This window comes from Physella acuta, unplaced genomic scaffold (assembly GCF_028476545.2).
Source record: "Physella acuta isolate Inbredline_101_S28 unplaced genomic scaffold, ASM2847654v3 ptg001236l, whole genome shotgun sequence".
In the NCBI taxonomy this organism is placed as follows: domain Eukaryota; kingdom Metazoa; phylum Mollusca; class Gastropoda; family Physidae; genus Physella; species Physella acuta.
In genome coordinates, this window is record NW_026732752.1 from 94,536 (window position 1) to 105,273 (window position 10,738).

Below are 10,738 nucleotides of genomic sequence, written 5' to 3' on the forward strand. Positions count from 1 at the left end.
AAATCAAATGACCACAAATTTTTCTATTTCAAATTCTAATTTTAATTATGCTTAAAATAATATGATAGTAGTAACAGTTTGATAGTCTATAAATACAAATACATTTTACACTCAATTCACATTATATTGAGTCAACAGTTCATTTTTTTTTCATCTTGAAAACATGACGTGTGATTTTTTTAAAATAAAATCTCCATATATCGTCACTAGCGTGATTGCTGGCTTACCTTTACTACCCCATGGGTGAAAAATCCCACCACGGTCGCGGGGTCACCGTGAGTTCAGCAGGCCTATAGTAAACATCATAAAATGAACACGCGTACATGAGATCTTCGGTGTCTTTACTCCACCCACCCCCCCACTTTTCTTCAAGCAAATTCAAAAACAGACCTACTTTGCTACTTCTGGTCATTTTTTTTTAAAACTCCCATAGGCTTTAAAAAAATATAGACTTAGATTACGATCACACATGCTAGATAGCTGTAAAAACAATTTAATAAAGAGCAGTTTGATTTAGCTCGATCTAGGACTATCGTCATGATACCTATTTTTTTTTTAGATCGTGTGTTAACTGGGATAAAGATTTAGTGTAACGTGAAGCGAACCGCGCAAATGCGGCCTAAACTAATTAATACGTGTTTAAAATTATAAGAGTAGAGCCGAATGGATACGAAGCTAAGACTTATTTTAAAACTTTATTCAATTTCAACTTGAAATAGATCTATCTTGATAAAATCTGTCACGAAAAAAAAAAAATGACCCTGTACTTATACCAATTGTAATTTTAAAAGACGAAAACGATGCTCATGTAAAAAAAAAATTAACTGAATCTAGGCCAAGCTAAAAAAAAAAATTACGCTACAAATGCCAGAAAATACAGATTATAGCGCTGAAATAAAATGCCCTTGAACGAGCATTGTTTAAAATATGCAGCAATTACAGACCTAAAGGCCGATCAATAAAGTCTAATAGTCGCCCGTAATTAGGCCTAGCTCTGAAAAAGGACACTGAACAAGCATTGTTAGAAATAATATACATTTGATACAAATTATAATTATATAGACGTTGACGAGGTTAACCACCGGTCACGAATGCAGCAACTGTCTGCCCACAGTGAAGAAAAAAATCAATATACTAATAAAATTACTAATACAATAATAATGTCCATAATATTACATTTTCCGCACATGCTACAATTGAATTATAATTAAAATACTAGACTTAACAGTTCATTCCGCAAAAAACAAAAACTAGTTGTTTCTGTAAGGTAACTAGCGTAACAATGATGTCATGATACGAAAAATAGCGGATAGAAATGTCAGCGTGGGTACCTCATTTTGGGATAAGATTTTGGAAACTAGAATCAATAATAATGTAAATATACAAGGTAAATATCTCAATTATATATTAACTAGCTGCATCCCGTGCTCCGCCACGGTAAATCTTTTTAAAATATACCAACTTTGGAACAGAACAAAACAAACAAAAACACAACACAAACAAAACACAACCGCAACCATAACCACATTACAACCACAACACAATCACAACACTACCACAACACAACCACAATCACAACACAACCACAAAACAACCACAACACAACCACAACACACGGTAAATCTTTTTTAAATGTACCAAGTTGGGAACATAACAAAACTAAATACAACACAAACGAACGCAAAGAAAAAACAAAAACGAAAAAACAAACACAACACTCAATTTAAATGTAATCATAAAGGCATATTGCTCACAGTCTATCCCGTAGCGCCAAATCGCGCCCTTTCCGAACGCCGGCGGAAAATTTCGATTTACACCCTCCCACCTCCCTCAAACTTTAGATTTCCACCCTCCCCCCCCCTCTTGCTACGCCTCTGTTATAAAACCCCTAGCTTTTCCGCAAATAAATTAAAGGCAGTATTTAGAATATCCGTGTTTTACCGACCATATTGCACTTTATAAATTCATGCATTTTTTTCAGTACTTTTAAAAATTTACAATAAAGTTTCATGACTAAAACCATTGCGCACCTAATGAACGTGATGACTTAATATAGTAATGGAGAATAGTTGATTAAAAATTATAATTAGTAAACAGTACATTCAGTGAATAAAATAAATAAAAGATAGCCTTTTATCAATCAATGCTAATAATAATATTCCAACAATAATGTACTCTTACACGTCTGCATAATTTGCATTCACATTTTGCTAATTATATTATTCCAACAATTATTCCGTCTTGCAGATTTTGCATTCACATTTTTAGCGTGAGTTCAATTTATCTTTGAATTACCTCCATTGGCAAAATTACTAAGCAGTTTAATTAGATTTTTCTACCGTGCTGTTATTATGTTATTAATATGTATCCACTGTTTCTGGGAATATTAACGAAAACGATATTTGACATTGATCCTTTTAATATGTTTTAGCAATGTGCGTGTATTTAATATTCTCTTTGTTATGCAAAATTGTACAAACAGTGGAAATTATAAAATAGCTCTATGCCGTTATATAAACAAACCCTACTCTAGTACTTATAATAAGACACTGTGGTGCACTGAAAAGCACAGCATGGTGCGATGTTTACTTTTATGGTTTCAAAATCTATAGCGATGACAGACTGACACACGCTCAGCCCGCTTATATTATAGATTTAGAGTAGGTCGGGCCGTTTTCCCCGGTGGTCGGTCGTTTTTAGCGGCAGTTCAGTTTTTACGGAGAGCGCTCCACTAGAAATCCTCTCATTATTTACAACAACAAATCTCTCGATTTTTTCTGGCATTCTAAGACATATTATCCATTTTATTAGCATTTTGCAATAAAATAATGATGAGAATTTGCAAGATTAACAGTTTTTTCATTTGTCGTGGATAGGACCCCTAAAATAAACGTAAAAACCGGCAGAAAACGACACGTGACATTTCAGGGTCAGCGGTCAATCCTGCTATCTAAGCAACGAGCCAGACTACTTTATAATCTATCTGCCCAGAAATCCTGTTTATAATTCATTAATACTAATTATCTAGATCTAATTAATAACCTGGTATTAAAAAGGTTAATAACAATCTGGCTAATTTAAAATTTTATAATTTGGGCAGCAATTAATTCCATTCTTTCAATTTTTATTTTAATAATTTAGATAGGCCTATAGATCTACAGTATAGCCCCCCACCCCCCCCCCCTATTTATTTTAAGCCCATTTTATTGTAACAGTCCATTTAAAAACACAGTTAATAAAAATCATTGTGTGCATACTTTCTATTAATATCTCGTAACTCTGCTGCCATTATCAAATTATCCAGGATTTCTCCTTCCTACCATATGAATTAGATGCTTATTTTGATTGTAGGAAAAAAAGTCACAGGAAAAAAAAAACACAGAAAAAAAGTCACAGGAAAAAAAGTCACAAATATATATTTGCATGATATGTGTTAATACTTTTATGTATTAAATATTTAGAGAGTGCAAATTAACTTAGGATTAATTAAATGTAATGTAATGTGTGTAGGCTGTATAAGCATAGGATTTTTTATAATTCATCTAAAAATATGTAGTATGTAGATTGTAATTATTTTAAACTTAAGATTAGTAGCATTTAATAGAATGCTCCAAAGTCCACATTTTCATCGTGTTTTTTTTTAAAATACCAATATTTAATTACCGTGAAATGGGAAGTTCATCTGACTTGCTGCCCTCTACTCATGGCAACAATAGTTATGTTTAGTTCAACCACCTTTACTGCCCACATTTATCACGCTCATTACATAACAAAACTTAGGATCAAAACAGAAAGCCGACAAGGTTCAAAGGCTGTCATTGACGCATTGGCAACACAAAATATGTTCGGACAATGCTCAGGAGAGGCCGACCAGAGAATAGCCTACGGCAAAATGTGAATAAATTTCTTTAATAATTAACTTTTCTACCGCGTATTTAACTAAATACGTAACAAAAGTTGAGATTGTTGTGTTAATTATCTTAGAGTATTTTTACTTACAATTGTTATAAATCATAATGCTTTTAACGGCTATAAATAATTTATGCTATCAAAAAATACAACCCACAACAATAAACATACAAAATTGTACAATTCCTAACAAATTAATAAAAATATTTCTAAAAAGATTTTTGTGACTTTTTTCTGTGACTTTATTTCTGTGACTTTTTTCCGATAAAATTTTTCCACTGTGACTTTTTTTCTGTGTTTTTTTTTCCTGTGACTTTTTTTCCGTTCACCCTTATTTTATATCTCAAATTTGGTTGTCATTATGTCAATGCGCAAGCTCAGTAGCTTCGCGACTTAGACAACTATTTGCTATTATCGTAGATCGCTTTTGGTATCGGACAAAGTAAAACGGGAGCTAATTCATTCATAAATATATAGGACTATAAAAGATAAAATACAACTCAAATCTTCGTACCGAAAACATTTTTTTCTTTGATTCCAAAGGCAAGAATTAACATATTAAAAAATGGCGAATTTCTAGAAGTATGCTTAATTAAAAAGTCTGGTAGTGGAAGTACCGCATCAAAACTCCATCAGTTGAAATGCCTAATCGCTAGTCTTTAATTATAGCCTTAACTAAAAAGTTTTAGGCCAATGCTAGCCAGAAAAAGATACGCATGCGCAATGGAGAGAAACTATGACTTGCAATCACGGCGATGATTTTGATGGTACTGCGCATGCCACAGAACAACCACAGAACCCTAACACCAACCCTAATTCTATCAATAACCCTATCCCTCATCCAATCCTTAACCCTAACCATAGGTCAATGCGCATGCGCAGAGCTATCTTTTGCCGACTAAGTGGAGACGTTGGGGAGAAAAATCTTCCAAGTAGTCACTTTGAAAGTTTTAATAGGGTGTGGGGAAATTGCGAGACGCGAAAAGCGAAATGGCGAGGCGGGAAAATGCGAGAAGGGCGCGAAAACGGTCTGTCACGTGACTTTTTGTCTCGCATTTTACCACAACCCGATACTTACGCTGGGTGGTGTTGAAATGCGAAGATTTCTGCGAAAAATTTACCGCACCCGATTTTCAGTGGTAATTGGTCCAGATTTCAAAGACGTTTCGTTTACATTGTTAAAACTTCCGATTTTTCCGTCGCTAGACATACTGATGACTTGTCAACTCCCCCCATCTTTTGTGTCGACTTAGAATACCACCTTGTTCGAAACCGACGGAAATACCGCCGACGATAGATCAACTTCTGTCTTTTGTGTGGAACGCCGAGGCCGCCTGATTTACCGTCTTTGAAGATCACAGTGCCCGAATCCGCTGCCGCTGCAAACATATTTTGTATTGTTGCATAGAACTTGACAGAAGGAAAAAAAAATTGACCCGTGACCTTCATTAAAACAGAATTTGCTTTTGTCTTTTTTTTTATTTTTTAGTAAACATGTGCTTAATCTTACCCAATAAGTGATAAAAATTTGAAAATTAATCTTAATTACTGTTGTAAAGTGAGATAAACAGCTTAATAAACACGTGTTTTCTTGAGGGGGTGTGGCACATCGCAATTATAACTTAATGTTTCTGTGTTTTATGACTATATTAGTATATTTGTACACAATCAGGATGCTATGCTTTTAAAATTGATAAATGGTAAGTATACCAAGTTACAAAACCTGCAATCTAACTAGTAATTCATACTTTCAGTTTAAAAAATAATAAAAACGATCATCAATGAAGAAAACGTAAACATTCTATTTTTAGGTGTGACATAAAAAAACAGTCATAAATCTAGCCAAATGATTGGATTCTTGCGCAGCACACATTTTCCCGCGCCTCGTTTTCACTAAACAAGATTATAATAAAATGGCATTATTGGGGGTGATCGTCTACCCACGCACATATCTCATTAACACAATAAATTATTACCAGTTAATTGTAATGTGTGTAAAATTAATACTTTAGAGTTTTCATCTGACATAAGCTGGTTTGCGCAGTGAAGCGATATGTAAGAGTTATTTGATATAAAAGACAAGAATTTATAGAGCTATTTTCACTAACGCGTCGCTTGCGAGACAAACAAAGAAATTAGGTCAGAAGTACATCTGGGAATTCTTAAATAACAGACTGAAATAGAAACGGATAGTTCCGATGTCTAAAATTAACGATGGCCTCGTAATTATTAGTTTTATCCCTCCACCGTTTAGTGAAAGCGAAAATGATCGCCATTTTTAGTAAGCGCATGAGCCGTGAGATGCCACGAAAATGACAAACCCGGAAGCGTTGAACCGAAAAGCCTACCCTGTCCCTAACCTAGTCCTACCATAACCATATGCCTAACCCTAATTTCAAGTAATTTCTAACCATAAAATTGGTCGAGATTACAATACTACTAGTTAATCTCCTTACTAAAACCGGAAGTCAGAGCCTGACCCTGAAACGTCATGCTCTTTTGGTTTTCGCATTTTAAGTGTTTTGGGGGGGGGGGGGGGGGGGGTCCTATATACAAAAATGAAAAAACTGCTAATCTAGCAATATCTCATCATTATTTTAATGCGAAATGCTAAGGAAATGGATACTATGGCTTAAATGCCAGAAAAATTTGCAAGATATGTAGTTATAATTAATACAAGCATTGCTTGTTGAGCACTCTCAGGAGAAACTGAACTTCAACGAAAAACGACCGACCACCGGGCAATAGCGCTCGACAGATCCTAGATAAATATATATTTGAGATATTTACCATGATTAATTACATTGATGATGTTTCCCCTTTCCAAAATCCAATTCACCATAGAAATACCATGCCTTTGCTATTTTTAGTAACGTTACGTCATTGTTACGCTAGTTGTCAGATAGAAAAAACTAATTTTTGTTTTTTGCGGAATGCACTGTTAAGTCTAGTATTTTAATTATAATTCAGTTGTAGCGTGTGTAGAAATTGTGGACATTATTACTGTATTAAAGTATTAGTAATTTTATAAGTATATTGATTTTTTTTCTTCACTGGAAGCCAAGTAGGCCGACTGCACTGTTAGTTTTATTGAACATAATTCGTGACCGGTCGTTAACCTTGTAAATACTAGATCTAAATACTTCGTGGCCTACCCGACTGCATAATTTATATGAAATTATATGTAGTTTTTAATTAGGCCTTAGTATTGTATTTTAAACAATGCTCATTCCGAGCCTTTTTTGTGCTAAATCTAATTAGGCCTACTGGCAATTTTTTTTATTTTTAGACTTGGTAACCTCGTTAATGCTCTTGTGTTAGTTAAACATATAGGAATTGTGTGTAAAATTTACGCAGTTACTCAGTTACTACGTAGTACGATATCAATAAATAAAGTATTATTTATTTCCTTTTAGCAATCTTTTGATACAAAATGTCTAATATTTTATTTTCCAATATATCGTGGTGTGTGGCAGAGTAAACAGAACGGTGCGGTAGGTGACCTAGAATCTCCGAGTTCGAATCCGAAGTAAATCAGTTGTGCTTTATTTTATTGTTTCACATAGGAAATGCCACGAGCGGCTTTATTTTCTTTCTTTTTAAAAAATATTTTTTTGATCGAAATAATATTTTATAAAATAATTATTCAAGATTTTCCAAACATCGTCGCTCGCATCGCTCGCGAGATCGACTGCTTACATTTTCTTGTCTGCGGGAGAAAAATGTTGACATGGTCGAGTGTTCACCGTGAGTTCAGCAGGCCTACCATACATACGTCACAGCATTAACGATTGCTGTTAGAGATCGTCGGTGGGCAATCCCACCCCTCCCATCATAAACCAAGCAAATTGTAAAACAACTTAGGGTCATTTTAAGTTCATGCAAGCTTAAAGGACTATAGACTAATAGATTTACTACACATAGCTGGTTAAAAAAAAAAAAAAAAAACTTCGCCTAACCTAATGCTACTACAGAAGAGAAAAATAATTATAGAGTATTTATTTAAAGTTTTAAAAAAAGTTGATTTATCATCTTACCTAATACTGTATTGTCTTTACAGTTAGAATGCCTAGATCTAGATTTCTGTCAGATCTATTTTTAGTTTTGGATATTAATTTTATTATCATCTTCATGGGTATTGATTGTTCAATTCATCATGGAAGGCCTAATGTCTTAAATTGTACATTATACATAGAATTTATAATAAATATGTCTGATATTTCTTTAATAAACATAATGAATATAAAGTTTTATTTCCAACAAAATGTTTTGGTTTTTTTTGGTAACTAAAATACCCAATGTTGTCGTAATTGCTATGACATCATGATACGAACTGAAAACACAAACCAACGTAACTTTTTGAGCTTTGTTGAAGGCGAAAAAGAGTTTCGCATTTTAAGAAGTTAATTGGTCATTTTGTTTTTGTTTGTTTTCTTGGCCCCCTAATTAAGCTAGACCATTAAATTTGGTCTCAAATTAACCAGTAAGTGATATAGTTTGTAATGATATATCATAAGTGACAGACAATTGTAATTAAAGAATTTAAAAAGAAAACCTAATACTACTAAACTAACAACCCAACACACCTATTGCAGTATTAAGCCTACTATTTACTAGATTCTAGAAATTCTATTTACTATTTAGGCCTACTATTTAGAATTATTCTAGATCTAGATGTCTATTTATTTTTAATGGAAGAGTCTAATATTATCGGACTCTGTATCTAGATTCTAAATCTAATCTAGATCTAACTAGACCTAATGCCTAATAATAATTAATATGGTAATCCCTTAGTTTAGCGTCGGTTATTATTCCGGAATCGTATAGCAATAAAAAACAGTAAAACAATGCCAAAGTCTGTCACACACTTCCGGAATTCACCGGAAGTACTGTAAACCATACTTTATTTGGTGTCATCTTTTATTTTTTTAGGGCCTACAGAATGTTTAAAATTTAGATAGATTTATTTTCGTAATCATTTTTACATTTTGTAATCATTTTTACTATTTTCGTAATCTAGATTTTTTTACTTGGCCTAGCAGCTAGATATCTAGATTCTAGATCTAATTAATTAATGGTACCAAATCCGCTGCAAGCAAAAAACATTAAATTATCAGCCTACATTTGACTTCATTATTTATATTTATATTAATATATGTTTTTTTTTTTTTTTTAGATATAGGCCTACTAATTTAAATCTACTATTATATTTATTCTTGTTTCCTTTTGTCGATTAAACTTAAAAAATTAAAACATTAATTTACTACAATCGACTTTCAATTTATTTATATTTCAATGGTCAAATAAAACATGGTTTACCGTAACTCTAGTTACCGAGACTCAACAAACATTACCCGATAATTTCCGACGCTAAACTAAGGGATTACCATATCTACTCTTGCTAGGTTATCTAAAAAAATTATCAGAATCGAGATTTAGAAACTAGTGATTAAAAAAAAAAGAAAATAACTTGCGCATCAAGCCGTATTTTTTTCAGTGCTACGTGTTTGCCTGATGCTTTTTCGCGAGCTTTGTAAACAACTCCGTAGGTTCCTTCGCCGATTTTTTCAATTTTCTGAAAGTTCTCCATTGAACTTTCATCCATTGCCACACCCATTGAACATCCAGCACAAGTGGGCCAGATAGATGTAGAATCTACTTAGTGACAGTACAAAAATTAATAAGGAATTTCGAAACTAATAATCTAGAATAATGATTTCTTCTACACATAGATCTAGATTCTAGATCTAGTCTATCTAGATTCTAGATCTAGCTTGGGCCTAACTGCATTGAAAACATACAATAAGGTCCTGACGACACCGAAACTTCCCGCGATGACAGAACCGGGCTAAATGCTGTAGAATTAAATAACTAGTCGTAAAGATGCCTAGTAATTTAGATCTAGCCTAATTACTAATTTATCTAGATCTAGGTCTATTCTAGCTCACAGTCTATCTCAAAGTTTTTTCGGACTACTGCTCCGGGGTCGTCCATAAATGTCGTCACACTCGTAGGGGGGGAGGGAGAGGTCCGTAATTTTGTGACGGTGTGTGATGAGGGGGAGGGGTTCAGATGGTGCGACGTCACACTTTTGCATTATAAAAAAGAAATGTTAGAAAACGAATTTTAGACGTTATTTCGCGTTTTAGAAAACTGTTTTTAAAAAAATTGAAATAGGAATTGATTAAAATAATCTATTTTGATAGAGTTCAGACAAAATTTTAGAAAAATGTCGATGTTTAAAAAAAAATTCAACTGCAATTTAGAGGGGGGGGGGGTTGTAGGCTGAGGTGTGACGTGATTTTAGGGGGGGGGGGTCTTGCTTTTTGTGAAGACGTGTGACGGATGGGAGGGGGAGGTAAAAATCGTCAAAAAAGGGTGACGTCATTTATGGATGACCCATCCTTTAAAAGAAAACAAATCCCGAAGCCTCTTGTTGATGGTAGTGAAAAGTCAGTGATAGATCTAAATGGTACGGTCATGTAATAATACTACTAGATCTACTAGGGGCTAGCATTTATTTTGTAATTTGACTAAAGTCGGCAGATATTTAATTTCCAAAACTAACCTTAAAAATTGTCTCCTTAGGTCCCTATGTTCTTTTATTGTCCTTCAGGTTCTGGAGGGCGGCAAAAGTGCCATGATCTGCACTGCCGATTCCAGGTAATTTAGCGCCCAAGGCAAAACGTATTGACACGCACCCTTTCGAACCATTTTTTAAAATTTGTATAAGAAAACAATGTATTTAAAGTGACATAAATTTATTATCTATTACATAAACGTTACCAGCAGACTACAAAATCAAAATACATATTTTTCGTGCCTTCTC

At 33.7% G+C, this 10,738-nt stretch overlaps 1 protein-coding gene across 3 annotated transcripts in view; it reads right to left on the reverse strand.

Annotated features, from left to right (window-relative positions):
* LOC131957366 (cyclin-dependent kinase 2) overlaps positions 1-9,742 on the reverse strand; it is a 41,610-nt gene extending 31,868 nt beyond the window's left edge. The window contains exons 1-2 of one of the 3 annotated variants that reach the window (XM_059322116.1): positions 9,711-9,740; positions 9,384-9,564 (exon numbers count right to left, since the gene is read on the reverse strand). In XM_059322116.1, the coding sequence (XP_059178099.1) occupies positions 9,384-9,526 (143 nt within the window). In that variant the 5' untranslated portion in view covers positions 9,527-9,564; positions 9,711-9,740. Of the gene's footprint in view, positions 1-9,379 lie in introns of all 3 variants that reach the window. The other 2 variants (XM_059322117.1, XM_059322115.1) reach the window with 2 other exon arrangements.
* Positions 9,743-10,738: the final 996 nt, after the last annotated feature.